General features: G+C 43.7%; 2 protein-coding genes across 3 annotated transcripts in view; both read right to left on the bottom strand.

Annotated features, from left to right (window-relative positions):
• Nucleotides 1–4,812: 4,812 nt before the first annotated feature.
• csf3a (colony stimulating factor 3 (granulocyte) a) lies at nt 4,813–6,988 on the bottom strand. Its single transcript, XM_045701908.1, has 4 exons — nt 6,224–6,988; nt 5,696–5,806; nt 5,333–5,473; nt 4,813–5,211 (listed from the first exon to the last, which is right to left on the bottom strand). Exons 1-4 carry the CDS (start codon nt 6,386–6,388, stop codon nt 5,017–5,019), a joined length of 612 nt encoding a protein of 203 aa, XP_045557864.1. The 5' UTR covers nt 6,389–6,988; the 3' UTR covers nt 4,813–5,016.
• Nucleotides 6,989–16,441: 9,453 nt separating this feature from the next.
• The window catches only part of lrrc3ca (leucine rich repeat containing 3Ca), a 29,142-nt gene continuing 24,142 nt past the window's right edge, over nt 16,442–21,441 (bottom strand). For both annotated transcript variants that reach the window (XM_045702528.1, XM_014159226.2), the window contains exon 2: nt 16,442–17,786. In XM_045702528.1, the coding sequence (XP_045558484.1) occupies nt 16,909–17,703 (795 nt within the window). In that variant the 5' untranslated portion in view covers nt 17,704–17,786 and the 3' untranslated portion in view covers nt 16,442–16,908. The remainder of the gene's footprint in view (nt 17,787–21,441) is intronic.

Raw genomic sequence — 21,441 nt, 5'->3', positions numbered from 1 at the left:
AACCCTTGTCCTACCATATTTGGCAATTGCAAACCTAATTTTTGTAATTATACTTAACAAAAATATAACTTAACATGCAACAAGTTACAGTTCATATAAGGAAATCAGTCAATGGAAATAAATTAATTAGGCCCTAATCTATGGATTTCACATGACTGGGAATACAGATATGCATCTGTTGGTCACAGATGCCTTAAACAATATATTTAAAAAAAGGTGTAGATCAGGAAACCAGTCCGTATCTGGTGTGACCACCATTTGCCTCATGCAGTGTGACACATCTCCTTTGCATAGAGTTTGAACAGGCTGTTGATTGTAGCCTGTGGAATGTTGTCCCACTCCTCTTCAATGGCTGTGCGAAGTTGCTGGATATTGGCAAGAACTGGAACACGCTGTCATATGTCGATCCAGAGCATCCCAAACATGCTCAATGTGTGACATGTCTGGTGAGTATGCAGGCCATGGAAGAACTGAGACATTTTCAGCTTCCAGGAATTGCGTACAGATCCTTTCGACTTGGGGCCGTGTATTATAATGCTGAATGATGTGATGGCAGCGGATGAATGGCACAATGGGTCTCAGGATCTCATCACGATATCTGTTCATTCAAATGTGGTCTGCGGTTGTGAGGCCTGTTGGATGTACTGCCACATTCTCTAAACATAATTGGAGGTGGCTCATGGTCGAAAAATGAACATTCAATTCTCTGGCAAACCGCTCTGGTGGACATTCCGGAGGTCAGCATGCCAATTGGATGTTCTCTCAACTTGAGCCATCTGTAGCATTGTGTTGTGTGACAAAACTGCACATTTCCGAGTGGCCTTGTTTTATCCCCAGCACAAGGTACACCTATGTAATGATCATGCTGTTTACCTTCCCTGGGCTAGTCCCACCCTAGTCAACAACCAGTGGAATCGCGTGGCGCGAAATACAAATACCTCAAAAATGCTATAACTTAAATATCTCAAACATATGACTATTTTACACCATTTTAAAGACAAGACTCGTTAATCTAACCACATTGTCCGATTTCAAAAAGGCTTTACAGTGAAACAAAACATTAGATTATGTCAGGAGAGTACCCTGCCAAAAATAATCACACAGCCATTTTCAAAGCAAGCATATATGTCACAAAAACCAAAACCACAGCTAAATGCAGCACTAACCTTTGATCTTCATCAGATGACACTCCTAGGACATTATGTTATACAATACATGCATGTTTTGTTCAATCAAGTTCATATTTATATCAAACTGCTTTTTACATTAGCATGTGATGTTCAGAACTAGCATACCCACCGCAAACTTCCGGTGAATTTACTAAATTACTCATGATTAACGTTCACAAAATACATAATTATTTTAAGAATTATAGATACAGAACTCCTTTATGAAATCGCGGTGTCAGATTTTAAAATAGCTTTTCGGCGAAAGCACATTTTGCAATATTCTGAGTACATAGCCCGGCCTTCACGGCTAGCTAATTTGACACCCACCAAGTTTGGCCCTCACCAATCTCAGATTTACTATAAGAAAAATTTGATTACCTTTGCTGTTCTTCGTCAGAATGCACTCCCAGGACTTCTACTTCAACAACATGTTGTTTTGGTTCCAAATAATCCATAGGTATATTCAAATACCTCCGTTTTGTTCGTGCGTTCAAGTCACTATCCGAAGGGTGACGCGCGAGCGCATTTCGTGACAAAAAAATTACAAAATATTCCATTACCGTACTTCGAAGCATGCCAAACACTGTTTAAAATCAATTTAATGCTATTTTTCTCGTAAAATAGCGATAATATTCCAACCGGGCGTTGTTGTATTCATTCAAAGGCTGAAAGAAAAAAAATTGAGAATTCTTATGAACGCGCTTCTCAGTCGCACTGTTCCCAGGCTGACCACTCACAAACAGAGCTGCTGTACTTCGCCCAGAGACTGCAGACACCCCATTACACTTTCTGGCGCCTTCTGAGAGCCAATGGAAGCCTTAGAAAATGTCACGTTACAGCAGAGATGCTGTATTTTCGATAGAGATGCAACTGAAGGACAACAAATTGTCAGACAGGGCACTTCCTGTATGGAATCTTCTCAGGTTTTGGCCTGCCATATGAGTTCTGTTATACTCACAGACACCATTCAAACCGTTTTAGAAACTTTAGAGTGTTTTCTATCCAAATCTACTAATTATATGCATATTCTCGTTTCTGGGCAAGAGTAGTAACCAGTTTAAATCGGGTACGTTTTTTATCCGGCCGTGCAAATACTGCCCCCTAGCCCCAACAGGTTTTAATCAGCTTCTTGGTATGCCACACCTCTCAGGTGGATGGATTATCTTGGAGAAGGAAAAATGCTCACCAACAGGGATGTAAACAAAACATTTTTGAGAAATAAGCTTTTTGTGCATATTGAACATTTTTGGGTTCTTTTATTATTTCAGCTCATGAAACATGGGACGAACACTTTACATGTTTATATTTTTGTTCAGTGTATATTTGGTGAGCGCTAATGCATTGCATTTGACAAAATAAAATGTACCAATAACTCCAAATTGAAGTGTAACATACAGATACTTGCATGCAATTGTCTCTGTAAAAACAGTACATTTTCATAGAACTTATGAAATACAAATGGTGGATTCATGTATAACAAAAAAAACTTCCTCAGTGACACCCTGGGACAAAAGTTGATAACAGCTTATGAAGCTTACTACAAGGGTTGCTCACAAAGCATACAGGTGAATAATTGAGTAGGCTTGCAGTGCGTTTGGAAAGTATTCAGACCCCTTGACTTTCTCCACATATTGTTGCGTTACAGCTTTATTCTAAAATGGATTACATTTATCTACAAACAATACCCCATAATGACAAAGCGAAAATAGGTTTTTAGAAATGTTTGATAATTTATACAAAATAAAAAACAGGGCCTCCCGAGTGGCGCAGCGATCTAAGGCACTGCATCGCAGTGCTTTAGGTGTCACTACAGACCCAGGTTCGATCCCAGGCTATGTCACAACCGGCCGTGACTGGGAGTCCCATAGGACGGTGCACAATTGGCAGTTCTGGCCGGGGGGCTTAACTTGGCTTATCTCACACTAGCGACTCCTTGTGGCGGGCCGGGCGCCTGCAGGCTGACTTCGGTGGTCAGTTGAGCGGTGTTTCCTCCGACACATTGGTGCGGCTGGTTTCCCGGGATAAGCGGGCGGGTGTTAAGGAGCACGGATTGGCGGGTCATGATTCGGAGGACCCGAGACCCCCCCCAAAAAATTACATAAGTATTAAAACCCTTTGCTATAAGACTCAAAATTGAGCTCATGTGCATCCTCTTTCCATTGATCATTCTTGAGATGTTTCTACAACTTGATTGGAGCCCACCTGTGGTAATTTCAATTGATTGGACATGATTTGGAAAGGTGCACACCTGTCTATTTATGGCCCCACAGATGACAGTGCATGTCAGAGCAAAAACCAAGCGATGTTGAAGGAATTGTCCGTAGAGCGCCGTGACAGGATTGTGTTGAGGCACAGATCTGGGGAAGGGTACCAAAAAAATATCTGCAGCATAGAAGGTCTCCAAGATAACAGTGGCCTCCATTGTTCTTAAATGGAATAAGTTTGGAACCACCAAGACTCTTCCTAGACTTGGCCGCCTGGCCAAACTGAGCAATCGGGGGCGAAGGGCCTTGGTCAGGGAGGTGACCAAGAACCCGATGGTCACTCTGACAGAGCTCCAGAGTTTCCCTGTGGAGATGAAAGAACCTTCCAGACAGACAACCATCTCTGCAGTACTCCATCAATCAGGCCTTTATGGTAGAGTGCCAGGTGGAAGCCACTCCTCAGTAAAAGGCACATGACAGCCCACGTGTAGTTTGCCAAAAGGCACATAAAGGTCTCTCAGACTGAGAAACAAGATTCTCTGGTCTAATGAAACCAAGATTGAACTCTTTGGCCTGAATGCCAAGCGTCACGTCTGGAGGAAACCTGGCACTATCACTACGGTGAAGCATGGTGGTGGCAGCATCATGCTGTGGGGATGTTTTTCAGCGGCAGGGACTGGGAGACTAGTCAGGATCACGGAAAAGATGAACAGAGCAAATTACAGAGAGGTCCTTGATTTAAAAACCTGCTCCAGAGCACTCAGGAACTCAGACTGGGGAGAAGGTTCACCTTCCAACAGGACAACAACCCTAAGCACACAACCAAGACAACACAGGAGTGGCTTCGGGACAAGTCTCTGAATGACTTTGAGTGGCCCAGCCAGAGCCCGGATTTGAACACGATCGAACATCTCTGGAGACCTAAAAATAGCTGTGCAGCGACGCTCCCCATCCAACCTGACAGAGCTTGAGAGGATCTGTAGAGAAGAATGGGAGAAACTCCCCAAATACAGGTGTGCCAAGCTTGTAGCGTCCTACCCAAGAAGACTCGAGGCTGTAATCACTGCCAACGGTGATTCAACAACGTACTGAGTAAAGGGTCTGAATACTTATGTAAATGTGATATTTCCGGGTTTTTTTTTTTACTGACTTGCCTAGTTGAATAAATTTAAGAACAAATTCTAATTTACAATGATGGCCTAGGAACAGTGCCTTGTTCAGGGGCAAAATGACAGATTTTTACCTTTATAGCTCTGGGATTCGATCTAGCAACCTTGCGGTTACTGGCCCAATGCTCTACCCACTAGGCTACCTGCCGCCCCAAAATATGCATTTGCTAAAAATTATAAAAACCTGTTTTTGCTTTGTCATTATGGGGTATTATGTGTGTAGATTTGAGGGGGAAAAAACGATTTAATCAATTTTGGAATAAGGCTGTACTGTAACAAAATCTGGAAAAAGTCAAGGGGTCTGAATACTTTCCAAATGCACTGTAATTACAACATATAAAAAAGCATTTCAATTATATTTTAAGCATTTATAAATACACATCTAATCATAAATAGACTAAATAATAAATAGATCATAAATAAATAAAATAATAGATCACCATAAAAACATGGCAATTTCAAGTCAGTTTTGGCTCAATCCCTCTCCCCATTTGCTTGGGCTATGTTCCTTAGACTGCGGACTATGTCCTGGCCAAAGCTTTGGAGCTGCACCAGAGTCAGATGTGTGGCTACCTGAACCTCATAGTCCCCAGTGAGACGAGAGGCCAGGCTTGTGGCTGTGGGCTGCACCGCCAACGGGCTCTCCGCCACTTGGACCGCTTTCAGCATCTGGAGATACAAAGAACTCTAATTAATCAGCATTTATGTCGGAACAGTATTTGAATCCAATGGATTTTCTAATACTGTGTTTGCGTGCATGGTGTATAAGTCATTTTACAGGGAGCCTCACCCTGTTGATCTGGATGCGGAGATCTCTGATATCAGTCAGCAGTGCAGTGATGCTCTCTGTGTTGGCCAGGCGTTGTACGACAGCTCTTAGCAGGTCCTGGTGCACCTGTAGTCCCTCTGACATACGTCTCAGACAGGTCTCCTGATGGAGGGACCTCAAATGTCAAAGCAATGCCTTGTTTCTAGGGCTGATATCATTTTCAGATGCCTTATAGTTTCTAATCCGGGCCTAGAGTTGTTCCTGGGCAGGCCTGGCCGTCACTATAGTACTATAGGCTCCAGGTAGTAACATATTTCATCCTGAACCTGGTCTTAATTTTCACGTGAATTAGGCATAGAGGCTGTAGTGCAGTCTGATGCTCACCAGAGTAAAGTTATCTGTCAAGGCGTTGAGTGTGGGAGCAGAGGGGATGCCAAGGTTGATCGCCAGGTATTGTAGTTTCCTGTTCTCACTGCTCGAGTTAAGAATCAGGGTCTGAGAGCCAAAAGACATGATTAGAAAACCAATGTTTAGAATTAGAACATTGTACGTCCAGTTAAATACTTATCTAAACTGAGTGGAATTTCCAACTAAAATAACTGATTCCACCTATCAAAAATGGATACATTTTGTGCATAATACTAGGCCTATATAGGCTACAGTTGCCATTTTTATGTGCACGCTCAGACCACCATAAACATTAAAAACATCGTCCAGAATGGTAATAGCTTATTCAAGGCTTGTGTATGCTATTAAATATACATTTCCTGTAATATGGAGAATGATAATACATCTGATTGTGTTAGGCCTATACAGCTCACTCTCCCCACAGATACATAAACGGTACTGTCTGGTACAGCCTGCCACGGGCAGAAGTAATGTTAGTGGCTTAGCCGAGGCCGATCCACTTACCTCAGAATGAATGCACGATGTGTGTGTCGCAGGAATAGCCTCCAACACCTTTTTGATCAAACTCTGGCTGTTTTCTACGGACAGGTTGAATTCTGGATCGTCGACTAGTTGACCCGCCTCGCCAGAATACTCCAAGATCGGTGCGCTTTGACCGTAGCTGGCCATGTTGCAGAGAATGGCGAAAACTGTAGAGAACAACGTTGACTCTGTTATAGCTTCCGAACCTCCGGCTTAATGCAATGTAGAAGTCGGGGTTGTGATGAAACGGTGAGATCATTGGTTGACATGAATATGCAATATCTGTCCCCTTTGCCCTAGCAAATTACACGCATCCCCGTGAGTATAACCTAGTTAAAAATAGCAACAGAGGAATAGGAACCCCTGTCAAAAATACCTGCACCTTTAAAAATAAATCCATAGCTATAACTTCAAACTATCTTTTGATAGCCTTGATTCCATCACCTTTTTGACTTGGTCTGAAGTATCCTTCTTTCTCCGAAATAACTTTGGTCTGAACTAAAAAGTTGAAACACCCTAATTTTACACTTTGTCTTTTAATAGCTGTCCATCTAATGAATTGTCTACTAGAATATATTCCACATTTTACTTTACTTGTTGCATTCTTTCTCATATCCAGTTGTTGTGCAGTCAGTCCGTCTAGCAGCAGTGAAGGAGGGACTTGTACTACTCACCTATCACAATGTTCATTGCCTTTGGGTTGATGACTTTTCAAGGAATTTGCTGATACAATTGCCCGACCAGTGAACGCAAGTTGTTAGATACCATCATAGCCTTTACCCACTATATTTATACTAGTTGATGGGAATTCCCTTTCTATCACAATACTAGTTGTACAGTATCGAGTTGAATCAGTCATCTTTTCTTTGGCATATCTTTTGTAGTGAAAGTGTTGTTGGAAGTGTAAAAATATTGCAATTGAATGGGCTGTATTATAGACACATTTTAATTGCATACAGACATAGTACATGTATAGTAATATGAACATGGAAAGGATCTTCAAACAACTTGAACATCTAAAACACATGTTTAAAATGTGTTGGCATGGTGTTATAATTTGGCAGCTGTGTTAAGTGACAATGGAGCCTGGCTTGGCAAATTATGACAAATGACATTAATAACTTCATGTTCACATATTACATACATTTTAGGATTTTGGTTAGGAAAAGCTGTGTAAACCAGCAGATTTTCTGAGGAATATTGAAGTCATTCAATTCTGGGAAAAAAAATAACTATCTGGAATTCCTACATTCCAAAAACTGAGCCTGTCCTCAGGCAATGTTAATTAGAGGAAAACATACGTATCTGGAAAGCCCAATGAAACAGAACTGTCCTGACATGCACTGAGAATACAAAACATTAAGAACACCTGCTCTTTCCATGACATAGACTGACCAGGTGAATCCAGGTGAAAACTTTGATCCTTTATTGATGTCACTTTTTAAATCCACTTCAAATAAGTGTAGGTGAAGGGGAGGAGACAGGTTAAATAAGGATTTTGAGCCTTAAGACATGGATTGTGTATGTGTGCCATTCAGAGAGTGAATGGGCAAGACAAAATATTTAAGTGCCTTTGAACAAGGTATGGTAGTAGGTGTCAGGCACACCGGTCTGTGTCAAGAACTGCAACGCTTCTGGGTTTCACACTCAACAGTTTTCTGTGTGTATCAAGAATGGTCCACCACCCAAAGGACATCCAGCTAACTTGACACAACTGTGGGAAGCATTGGAGTCAACATGGGCCAGCATCCCTGTTGAATGCTTTAGACACCTTGTAGAGTCCATGCCCAGACGAATTGAGGCCGTTCTGACGGGCAAAAGCTGTTCTTAATGTTTGGTATAGTCAGTGTATACTGGAAGGGGGACCACCGAGAGTTCCACAGTAGTTTTCATCACAGGTCTGAAAATACTACATTTTAGTAATCCACTATAACAAAACATTACATTTCAGGGATTACGTCACCTTTACGAAACAAAACACATCTCACATGTGCAGTGGATTCATTAATATCCTTATTCCCTAAAACTCTGGATTTGATAGTGTGGTCACTGTGGTCAAATCATAAATTCCACTTAGTTTCACTTGTGTTTTTAGTCTCGATTGCCATCAGTGAAAATTCTTAAATGGGAGTTAGGATTTGCCCTGATTTGAGCAAGTGGAGTGAGTGATGTAAAAGAAAAATGGAATGAGGCTCTGTGGGGTTTCATACAAGACTGCCATCTTGTGGCCTCTTGTTACCCAAGCCTCAGTTTCTGATTTACTCAACAGTGGCATTCATCAGCACGAGCAAATAGGTTCCTCTCAGCCTATAGGTGGGTTTCCTAGTCTTAATTTGCTTCTTCTAAGGGGAAAATGCCAAACATCCAGCCACGGCTCTTCTCTTATATGTGACTAAATCATAATCTATATGTGTTTTATTGACTGTTGTTTTGACTTATGTATTCATTTCAACATTATTTGTACAAATTGACCAAAGGCTGTCTTATGGATTCCAATTCTATACTAGATTCCTTGCAGTGTTTTGTCAGCACTTCTCAACCATGTCTTGTATAGTTGTATAGTCCTCCTTGTAGCAGATCCGGTTTCTCTTCATGCTTTGACACTAAAACTAAGTCTGTGATCAGTCAATGTGGATTGTTACATCTGGCCATGCATGGAGAGCTCCACCAAACCGGACCCCTGAAATCCACACGGCCTTAATCTTCATTCAACCAAACCTAGACATGAAGGCCATTATTCACTGCCGTGATCAATGTAAATGTTACTGACCGGGTATTGAACCCAAAGTTTCCACGCAACTCAAGACAGTGTTAGCTCCAGAACTAACATGAGTCTTTAGTTCTCAGGCAAGGTCACTTGTCACACATACCGTCAAATGTTTTTGCACAGTAAAAGGACTGGTTACACTTGGTATAGACCTACTGCCTGTACATGGGTAATCTGGTGGATACAACTCTACAGCAAGTGTGCAGCCGGGAGAGATTGGCATTTCTCCCTGTCTGAGCGTATGCAAGGTGAAGCAGCTTGATGTACAAGATGGCCCCCAGGACATAGAGTCTGTGTATAGAAACATTGGTCTCCCAGCAGGGTTATACCATGTTCCCTGATAGCGACACAAATAATGTGAATAAGTGGTCCAAACAGTATTTAGTCAAAGTCAAATGTTGGGATTTGTATTTATTTGACTTGGTAATTTTCAATTCTGACAGCTACATACATTTTTATTTATCTCTGTGACATATCCTGCGAGAATTAGGGTGTGCCATCCTGCAGTCTTACTGTAAAGCCTGAGTAGATAGACGAGTCACTACTCTGTGCTGGAAATTACAACAACGTACACTCCAGTTGGAGTGATGTAGATGTCATTGCGCATGTTTTACATCTGACACTGATGTTGGTTAAGTAGGAGTCATGGAGGAGTTGAGCAAGAAGGAATGGTTACAGTGGAAACGGAGCAAGTGTGTGTTGAGCAAGCCAATGACATCAACTTCAAGAAATGGGAGACAACACTGCATGCCAAGGCATTAGCCATGGGCCAAGCTATTTTGAGAAACTCGTCCTTTTCTCAGCAGACCCAGAATAGGTTTGTTCTAAAGGAAATGGTCCCTCCCTCCCTCGAAATTGTTAAACAGACATGTTCCAGATTGTTCATGTACCTAGTGACTACTGTGTACTGTATGTACAGTACATTGAGTGATTTCATCTGAGTAAGCTAATGTGCATACACTTGCCAGAGTCTTGTTCAAACTTACCAAAATAAATTGGTCTCTCATTGCAAAATCGACCCTGACCATACGACCATACGACTGGTGTGGTTGACATTATTGGAGTTTGTCTAAGATGACCATCACAGGAGGTTGGTGGTGCCTTAATGGGGAGGACGGGCTCATTTTTATTTATTTAATTTTTTCTTTCACCTTTATTTAATCAGGTAGGCCAGTTGAGAACAAGTTCTCACAACTGCGACCTGGCCAAGATGAAGCAAAGCAATGAGACACAAACAACAACACAGACTTACACATGGAATAAACAAACGTACAGTCAATAACATAATAGAAAAAAGTCTATATACAATGTGTGCAAATGGTGTGAGGAGGTAAGGCAATAAATAGGCCATAGTAACGAAGTAATTACAATTTAGCAAATTAAAACTGGAGTGATAGATGTGCAGATGATGATGTGCAAGTAGAAATACTGGTGTGCAAAAGAGCAAAAAAGTAAATAAAAACAATATGGGGATGAGGTAGGTAGATTGGATGGGCCATTTACAGATGGGCTGTGTACAGCTGCAGCGATCGGTAAGCTGCTCAGATAGCTGATGTTTAAAGTTAGTGAGGGAAATATAAAAGTCTCCAGCTTCAGCAATTTTTGCAATTCGTTCCAGTCTTTGGCAGCAGAGAACTGGAAGGAAAGGCGGCCAATGGACGGGTTGGCTTTGGGGATGAAACGGATGGTACTGTGATAGCAAACTGGATGCAGTTTGCTGAGTAGAGTGTTGGAGGCTATTTTGTAAATGACATCGCCGAAGTTGAGGATCGGTAAGATAGTCAGTTTTACGAGGGTATGTTTGGCGGTGTGAGTGAAGGAGGCTTTGTTGCGAAATAGGAAGCCAATTCTAGATTTAATTTTGGATTGGAGATGCTTAATATGAGTCTGGAAGGAGAGTTTACAGTCTAGCCAGACACCTAGGTATTTGTAGTTGTCCACATATTCTAAGTCAGAACCGTCCAGAGTAGTGATGATAGTCGGGCAGGGGGGGTGCGGGCAGCGATCGGTTGAAAAGCATGCATTTAGTTTTAATAGCGTTTAAGAGCAGTTGGGGGCCACGGAAAGAGTGTTGTAATGGCATTGAAGCTCGTTTGGAGGTTTGTTAACACAGTGTCCAAAGAAGGGCCAGATGTATACAGAATGGTGTCATCTGCGTAGAGGTGGATCAGGGAATCACCCGCAGCAAGAGCGACATCGTTGATATATACAGAGAAAAGAGTCGGCCCGAGAATTGAACCCTGTGGCACCCCCATAGAGACTGCCAGAGGTCCGGACGACAGGCCCTCCGATTTGACACACTGAACTCTATCTGAGAAGTAGCTGGTGAACCAGGCGAGGCAGTCATTTGAGAAACCAAGGCTGTTGAGTCTGCCGATAAGAATACGGTGATTGACAGAGTCGAAAGCCTTGGCCAGGTTGATGAAGACAGCTGCACAGTACTGTCTTTTATTGATGGCGGTTATAATATCGCTTAGTACCTTGAGCGTGGCTGAGGTGCACCCATGACCAGCTCTGAAACCGGATTGCACAGCGGAGAAGGTACGGTGGGATTCGAAATGGTCAGTGATCTGTTCGTTAACTTGGCTTTCGAAGACTTTAGAAAGGCACGGCAGGATGAATATAGGTCTGTAACAGTTTGGGTCTAGAGTGTCACCCCCTTTGAAGAGGGGGATGACCGCGGCAGCTTTCCAATCTTTAGGGATCTCGGACGATATGAAAGAGAGGTTGACCAGACTGGTAATAGGGGTTGCAACAATGGCGGCACATCATTTTAGAAAGAGAGGGTCCAGATTGTCTAGCCCTGCTGATTTGTACAGGTCCAGGTTTTGCAGCTCTTTCAGAACATCTGCTATCTGGATTTGGGTGAAGGAGAAGCTGGGGAGGCTTGGGCAAGTAGCTGCGGGGGGTGCGGAGCTGTTGGCCGGGGCTGGGGTAGCCAGGAGGAAAGCATGGCCAGCCGAAGAGAAATGCTTATTGAAGTTCTCGATTATTGTGGATTTATCGGTGGTGACAGTGTTTCCTAGCCTCAGTGCAGTGGGCAGCTGGGAGGAGGTGCTCTTATTCTCCATGGACTTCACAGTGCCCCAAAGCTTTTTGGAGTTAGAGCTACAGGATGCCAATTTCTGTTTGAAAAAGCTAGCCTTTGCTTTCCTAACTGACTGCATGTATTGGTTCCTGACTTCCCTGAAAAGTTGCATATCGCGGGGACTATTCGATGCTAGTGCAGTCCGCCACAGGATGTTTTTGTGCTGGTTGAGGGCAGTCAAGTCTGGAGTGAACAAAGGGCTATATCTGTTCTAAGTTCTACATTTTTTGAAAGGGGCATGGTTATTTAAGATGGTGAGGAAATTATTTTTAAAGAATGACCAGGCATCCTCTACTGACGGGATGAGATCGATATTCTTCCAGGATACCCGGGCCAGGTCGATTAGAAAGGCCTGCTCGCAGAAGTGTTTTAGGGAGCGTTTGACAGTGATGAGGGGTGGTCGTTTGACCGCGGACCCATAGCTGATGCAGGCAATGCGGCAGTGATCGCTGAGATCCTGATTGAAAACAGCAGAGGTGTATTTGGAGGGCAAGTTGGTCAGGATAATATCTATGAGAGTGCCCATGTTTACGGATTTAGGGTTGTACCTGGTTGGTTCCTTGATCATTTGTGTGAGATTGAGGGCATCTAGTTTAGATTGTAGGACTGCCGGGTGTTAAGCATATCCCAGTTTAGGTCACCTAACAGAACGAACTCTGAGGATAGATGGGGGGCAATCAATTCAATTCAATTCATAGTAATGGCTGGAACGGAACTAATGGAATGGTATCGAACTCAAACATGTTTGATACCATTCCATTCCAGCCATTATTATGAGCCCGCCCTCCCCTCAGCAGCCTTCTGTGATGACCATGTAGATCTGGGGTTGGAGATTTGATCAAAAGCAGGGAAGCCTTTTTACTCTGCCATCCACTTACACATATTCGGGGACAGGGAAGCTGTGGTGTACCAATAGAAGGGGAGAGAGAGTGGGGAAAAAGGAAGAGAAAAGGTTGCATCTCAATAGTCTTACACAGTTTCCTCATCTGGTATCCTTTCATTCACACTGAAAGAATTAGACAGGTGAAAACACGTTTATTTTAGGCATCCACCATATTGCTTTTTGGGCTTCCGAATCATCATACAGGTGAAGGAAAGCAGACAGGGAAAGGAAGCAACTCTAGACTATTGAGATGTACTCAGGGACATCCTCACTCACTCCTCGTCAATAGCCTTCACCTTATGCCGGAAGAGGAAACAGTCTGTCCATCCAGGCCCTGGCTGGAAACATTTTAATCTGCAACCCAATGCCATGTGGGGCTGCGCTCTGTGGGATTGGATGGGTAACCTTATCCCCCATTTTGTGTCCCATTACCCAGCAGTTGTAATACTCACACCAGTGTAACATGTCTGGGGGTAGCGGGCGGGGCAAGGTGAGCCTGAAATTTAAATTAACCACAACGACAGCTCATGCATGTGCTAGGGAACAGGGGTGTTACATTACACGTGTGCTACCCCACATCCTCACAAAACAATACATCCAGATACACAAACACCCACGCACAAGTTCACACACACACACACACAACTAATTTGCGTTTGTTTACTCTACCACCAAGCCCCCCACCACACAAACACCACAGGCGGCCGGTAGCACCTTAATTGGGGAGGACGGGCTCAAAGTAATGGCTGGAACAGAATACTATTGAATGGTATCGAACAAATCAAACACATGGTTTCCATGTGTTTAATACCGCTCCATTCACTCCATTCCAGTCATTATTATGAGGCGCCCTCCCCTCAGCAGCCTCCTGTGACACACACAAACACAAGTATGTTACTGGGAAGAGCGGTACTGGCCAGCTAGCTGTGTGTTAGGAAATGTCAGCAAGGGAGGCTTACCATCTATATTTCAGTGCTGTTGAACCTCCTGCTCGTCACGGGAGCCTGCTTCCTTGAGATTAGCTCTGTTAGGATCAATAACACTGTCCTGTAAAGCAAACTCAGCCAGGAGGAGGAGTGCAGTGAATAGAATGCTGATGCACCAGAGAATCTATGTGCTCATATCAAAGCAAACTAATGATAAAGGTTCTTCCTTATTAAAGTATGTCTTAGTGTCTTTGAGTTTGCCCTCTAAACTAAGTAAAATATAGAGCAAAATGGATGAACAAGCTACTGGAGAGAGAGGACTCTTAAAAGCGGAGGTGTTGCCTAAGGGACTAAGGAAGTGTAAAGCCACAAAGATCATCATACACTCTGCTGGGCAGCTCAAGGGCACCTCCTGCCCAGTCCACATGGAGAGGGCCAGGTGGTCCCATTTTTTCCTCCTCAACCCCAGAACAGGGTCACCCAAGTTGAAGGATTCCTTCCCAGACTTTTTATGGCCCTCATACATAGTTTATTGGCTTGTTCTACTCTGGAGGCATGTGTTTTCGATGCAGGGATACCCTTGTTGACAAACCCAGTTACAGGGTGTGCTGCGCTAACAGCCGATTTCATTATTCATCATGTTCTGTGTTAAATCTCACTAGTTCATGTTGAATAGACACAAATGCAAAATTTTATATGGTTTTCCTTTACTTATTCTAATAAAATATTAAATTAGGTATTTTGTGTCCTTTGTAACCTGCATAGTAATAAGGTTATTTAATGCAGATTGGAGGTTTCCTTATTCCATCTTGTTTTAATGCTTGGCTAAGTTTAGGCAAGAAATTCAAATTGGTTAAGATTAGGTTTAGGGGTTGGGATACGTTTAGGTAAGAAATGTGACTGGTTAAGTTTAGGGTTAGGACTCGAACCAGTAATGTTTTGTGTGGCAACCCGCAAGTCTACTGTTTATTTCACACCTACTGTGCTGACTGTTGAGCTTTCATCCAACCAATCACATTCATTCCGCCCTGGATGCAGAGCTGCACTCGGAACAAAAATGAATAAGGAAGCCTCCACTGAGCATATTAAAACAGGAGTTTACGCTCTTGGTTTACCGCTTGCTGTGTCTTGTTCAATTCCACTCTATTTAAATCCACTCTTCTCATCTTCTTTCCTCTCCTACAAAATTACACTGAGGGGAAATGGACATGCATTTTCTTGTGCCCGAGTCTGTCCAATTAGGCAGTTCATATCAACCACAGCAGCAACTGGACCAGCAGGTCGCAGCCCCTCCAATGCAGTTTGGAAAGCCCCAGGGAAACGGCCTCGGCAGGTAGTCTGGCTCCCACCATGACGCCAGGCTCCCTCAGAGACACTAGCGGGAAGAGGAGGACAGGAGGCACCCCAATAATCTAGAGATAGCTTCCTATTCCTTGTCTCTTTTTATGTGTGATATGTCTGGGCTGTTTTCCTGATCACGTGACCTTAACCAGGACATTGACCATAACTAGATTATAGGCTATAACTAGGGCCCATAATTCATCCTAGACAGTGCACATGGTCACCATTGCTCTTAATGGATCTGACATTTATCCCGTTCTTCTACTTATCAGTTGTATCTAAAGGGAGATATTCGAGAGTATTGGGACAGAGCCCAAGATTAGAATATCATTAGCGTTTGCTGGTTTCTGAATGGCAGTCAGTGCTGCCAGCATTGTGAAGTTTGACAGACTGGACTGACTATGGACTATGACTATGTCCTACACCCCTGGGTAACGATATGTCACTGTGTTTCCCTTGTCGAAGAACAACTACAGCAGAGTATCCCAAACAATCTCATTTATAATCTCTTTCCGTTTCTTGGAACCCACCACAAGGTTAATTCTGCTGAATAATACAACTCAGACAAGGGCAAGTAAATAAAAAATAAAAAAGCCCTTCGCTTTCAAATATTAAACTGCTGAACGTGTGTATTAGCTCTTATTGCCAATTTTAGTCCCAGTGGACTCAGCCCACAGTTTTGGAAGCATTGTGTTGCGCCAGCATGAGTGATTAACGCACTGTAAACCCCCACAGCAGGACCTTAATGTGCACTTTAAAAACACAAGGAAACATTAGGGAACTAAAAGGAACACATTTTCTCCCACTTGGGATGATTTCTGTGTGAAGGATCATTGTGCCCTGGTATGTAGGCAGGAATGTTCCTATACTGTACTGGCTGTTTCATTGTCTTGGTGAGAACAACAAAAGGTCGCTATAGTACAGCTAGGATGGGTTTCCTGTACAGCCCTTCTACTACACAGCACATAACAGCAATGCAGCTTGTATGTGTACTGTTTTATAGTGGTGTGTGGATCAATCAGATCTCTGAGCCTTTTACCGGTTGGATCGTTTCATTGATTAATGATTTATATGTATCATTGTAGTACCGTGACCTGAACACATTATAGGCAGATTCAACTGATGGTCCAGTTGACAGATGCACATACATTTGCTTAGTTTCTTGGAGGTAAAATAAGAGCATTTGCACCAACGATAATTTAAAAAAGAAACCCATGGAATACATTGTTTTATTTTAAAGAACTACATTTCACTGTTTATAGACTGCGTATACTATATGGATATTGTATGGAAAACAATAATTGTACATGGAAGGATATGGAGTGACAGAGTTGTTCATAGTGTGTGTTGCTATCCTGTTGTTCTGTTTGCTGTTTGATATGGCCAAAGGACCCTTCACAGGCCCCATTTTGATAATGGACCACTCCTGGTTCAATTATTAATCTGGGTTACGTACGGTGTCCAGGTCTGGATGGGCTTCCTGAATATATGGACACAAATCCTAGTGCCGCTGTGACCTAAAAGTCAAACAGAACTCTCCTTGGCTGGCACTGAATGGCCTGAAGTGAGGGTGCAGCAAGGTTACAGCCCTATAATAACCACCTCCTCTGGCAGACTTAGCCCTCCAGCCTAAACTCCCCTCTGGGTTCTCCTGGTCCTGGGCTATACCATAGTGCTGACGGTAGAAGAGGCCTCGGACGGGCCCGGCTTGGTGGGCAGAGACTTGAGGTACTCCAGGTGACGGCGGGCGTCCTCCGTGTTGTGCCGGACGTAGTAGACCAGGTAGGAGATGACCATGGTGAACCAACCGAACATGGTGACCAGCATGGCCACATCCGTGGTCTTCTTCATCACCACACACAGGTCCAGGTCCTGGGCCAGCAGGAAGGGCACACCCTCCGCCCCCACGTCGGGCGGATCCGACGTCTCGCACACGATGCCCGTCAGCGAGAGGGGCTCCAGGTCAATGTGGGGCATGGACATCTGCAGGCTGCAGTCGCAGTGCCACGGGTTATTGGTCAGGTTGGCGCGCGCCCGCAGCCCCTCGAAGGCCTCAGGGTTAAAGTTGACCAATTTGTTGGAAGACAAGTCCAGGAAGGTGAGCGAGGGCCCCAGGCTCCTGAAGGCCCCTCGCTCCAGCTTGGCCAGCTCGTTGTTGGAGAGGTCCAGCTCGCTGAGCAGGGGCAGACCCTGGAAAGCATTGCTGGGGACCTCGGTGAGCAGGTTGAAGTCCAGGTAGATGCGCCGTGTGTCATTGGGTAGGTCCTGGGGGATCTCCGTGAGACGTAGGTTGCTGCAGCGCACCGTCTTTCCACGGCCGTCGCTCTCAGAGCAGTAGCAGCCCTGGGAGCAGCTGGTGGCGGCGTGGTGGAAGCAGGTCATCAGCACCATGCTGTGCAGCAGCAGACACATAACCACCGAATGGCGCAGTAGCCAGCCGCTCGCCAGCAGGTGCATGGTGGGATATGGGCATGCTCCAGGGAAGACCAACCTGGGCGAAGGGGCGGAGCCAGTGTCAACCTCCCCAATAGCCGTCAAGCCTATGGAGAAACAGGAAGCAGGATTGGTGGAGGGAGACAACACAACCCACTGATAGGAGAGGTACAATTGTTGCAATTGGTCACCAACCATACAAAACATTTATTATAAATAGATGTGTTACTTCAAATACAGATGCAGGATAACTAGCGTAACTGTGGTGAGGAGGCGGAGGGGATCTTGCGGTCTTGTTCAGCAGTTGTCTGTCTAAACCATGTTTATTTTTACAGCTTTATGGAAAACATAGGGATCAAAAAGTGCCCTCGCACTGGCAAAAACACACAAGCAAAAAGTGCTTTGGAGTCAGTGTGACTGATAATTGACATCCCTGCAGTGCTGGCATATTTCGGCAGGTAGCCTAGTGGTTAGAGCGTTGGACTAGTAACCGAAAGGTTGCAAGATTGAATCCCCGAGCTGAGGTGAAAGGTAAAAATCTGTCGTTCTGCCCCTGAACAAGGCAGTTAACCCACTGTTCCTAGGCCGTCATTGAAAATAAGAATTTATTCTTAACCGACTTGCCTAGTTAAATAAAAGGTCAAATAAAGTAAAAATATATTTTTTTTCAGTGCATCAAATTGAATCAAGCTTTATTTATAAAGCACATTTCAGACATTGAGTGCAACAAAATGTGTTTTTACAGGGGGAAAAAACAATGAAAATAAAAGCTGAAATATTTACCACACAACAAAAATAAGACAACAACAAAAAGAATGACACACTGAACAACTAAAAAGCACCCAGAGGAAAAGCTAAGCTAAAAATTAAGAGCTCTCTTAAAAATATGCCCACAGTTTCAGCTCCCCTCAGGTTGTCTGGCAGGCTATTCCAGAGGCTGGGGGCATAATAACCTCTCCATGCTTCTTGGTCCTAGGCTTTGGGATAGTTAGAAGGCCAGTGCCAGATGACCTGAGGGACCTACTGGGTCAATAACTTAAAAGCCTGTCTGACATGTATTGGGGTGCACAATCGTGGATTGATTTAAAAACCAATAGAAGAACCTTAAAATTATTTGAAAACTAACAGGCAGCCAGTGCAGAGACCTTAAAACCAGTGTAATGTGTGCACTCTGTTTGGTCTTGGTCAGTACCCGTGCTGCAGCATTCTGTATGTTTTTCAGTTGACCAATGGCTTTCTTGGGAAGACCAGACAAGAGAGCATTAAAGTAGTCAAGCCTGCTTGTAATAAAAGCATGGATAAGTCTGACTGTATCAGTCAGAGAGAAACAGCTGCACCATGGCAATGTGGTAAAAAGCTATTTTGGTCACATTCCTAATGTTTGATATGAAATTGAGTTCAGAATCTAAAATAACAACTATCTTTATTGCGCATGAATTAAAATGTGCAGCCAGATTCTCTCTCTGTGCTTTGGCTCCAACAATAAGTACCTCTGCCTTGTCTTGTAGCAATCCAAGTATTTAAATCACTAATACAGTCGAATAATTTATCCGTGGAGTTAAAATTCTCTGGTGATACAGAAATGTAAAGTTGTGTATCATCTGCGTAGCAGTGAAAATCAATGCTGTGCTTTCTGATGACGCTGCCAAGGGATAACATCAGTGGCGGTCAGTGCCGTTTAAGATGGAGGATGATTTTCTTTTTTTTTATGAGCATGGCCTTATTTCTATTAAAGTATATTGGATGACTCATTCATATTCCATTCACCCAGCTCAATGTAACAGCGATTTTTTTGTATACCCATCATGAGGTTGCTACAGCCTAGCCAATGAATGACAGTTTACAATGTAGGTGCACACAGGTCGAGACACAAATTTGAGGTGACAGTGACATTCAATACCGCCTTGCACACTCCTGCCAGCATCTGGCTGATATACGGTGTAATCATTAGTCCAACAGTTGCAAACAAGAGTTTCTATTGGACAAATTCAGGTATGTTTATCCCCATTTTGTTCCGTTTGCTTCCTTTTAAGAATCGTTTTTCAACATAAACGGTGGAATGAATACACCCCATATCACGCGTAAACAAAGTTAACTTTCATAGCTACCAGGTTGTATTCCTTCTCGCATCTATGCGCTCTCCTCTCACCTCTTCCCTTCGATTGTGGACTTCAATGCACAACACATCAGCTGTATGTGACCAGGCAAAAAAAAAACACTACACACAACTGACCTTGTTGTCACCATACTAGCTAAAGTAACGTCATAGTCAGCATAGCTAATTGAACTAACGATAAAGGTGCCTGAGGAGATGGCTGCTGTTTTACGGTCCTCTAACCAAATTGTGCTATTGTGTGTTTTTTCGCGTTATTTGTAACTTATTTTGTACATAATATTTCTGCCACCGTCTCTTATGACCGAAAAGTGCTTCTAGATATCACGACAGCGATTACTCACCCCGTACTGGAAGAAGATTTTTTTTCTTTAACGAGACGGATGCGAAGGATTTACTCCAGACACCCGACAAGGCCCTCATCCCAGTCATTCGCAGGAGAAAGAGACAGCGATATCTGGGACGCGTGTCTGGGTGCCTTGTAAGGATTCGACGGCGAGTGGGTAATCTGCCTTTACCATCGGTACTATTAGCCAACGTACAATCATTTGATAATAAAATAGACGAACTACGAGCACGTATATCCTACCAAAGGGACATTAAAAACTGTAATATCTTATGTTTCACCGAGTCGTAGCTGAACGACGACATGAATAACATACAGCTGGCGGGTTTTACGATTTTTCGGCAGGATAGAACAGCAGCCTCTGGTAAGACAAGGGGTCAAAAGAAGTATCGAGGTTTTGCTCACCTGAGGTAGAGTATCTCATGATAAGCTGTAGACCACACTATTTACCATTAGAGTTTTCATCTATATTCTTTGTAGCTGTCTATTTACCACCACAAACCGATGCTGGCACTAAGACCGCACTCAATGAGCTGTATACGGTCATAAGCAAACAGGAAAATGCTCATCCAGATGCGGCGCTCCTAGTGGCCGGGGACTTCAATGCAGGGAAACTTAAATCTGTCTTACCAAATTTCTATCAGCATGTTAAATGTGCAACCAGAGGGGGGAAAAACAATTGACCACCTTTACTCAAAACACAGAGACACGTACAAAGCTCTCCCTCGACCTCCATTTGGCAAATGTGACCATTATTCTATCCCCCTGATCCTGCTTACAAGCAAAAACTAAAGCAGGAAGCACCAGTAACTCTGTCAATAAAAAAAGTGGTCAGATGAAGCAGATGCTAAGCTACAGGACTGTTTTGCTAGCACAGACTGGAATATGTTCCGGGATTATTCCGATGGCATTGCGGAGTACACCACACCAGTCATTGGCTTCATCAATAAGTGCATCGATGACGTCATCCCCACAGTGACTTTACGTACATACCCCAACCAGAAGCCATGGATTACAGGCAACATCCACACTGAGCTAAAGGCTAGACCTGCCACTTTCAAGGAGTGGGACTCTAACCCAGAAGCTTATAAGAAATCCCGCTATGCCCTCCGACGAACCATCAAAAAGGCAAAGTGTCAATACAGGACTAAGATTGAGTCATACTACACTGGCTCATACGCTCGTCGGATGTGGCAGGGCTTGCAAACTATTACAGACTACAAAGTGAAACACAGCAACGAGCTGCCAAGTGACACGAGCCTACCAGTCAAACTAAATTACTTCTATGCTCGCTTCGAGGCAA

Source organism: Salmo salar, chromosome ssa19 (assembly GCF_905237065.1).
Source record: "Salmo salar chromosome ssa19, Ssal_v3.1, whole genome shotgun sequence".
In the NCBI taxonomy this organism is placed as follows: Eukaryota; Metazoa; Chordata; class Actinopteri; order Salmoniformes; family Salmonidae; genus Salmo; species Salmo salar.
This window is presented reverse-complemented; position numbering and strand designations above follow the sequence as displayed.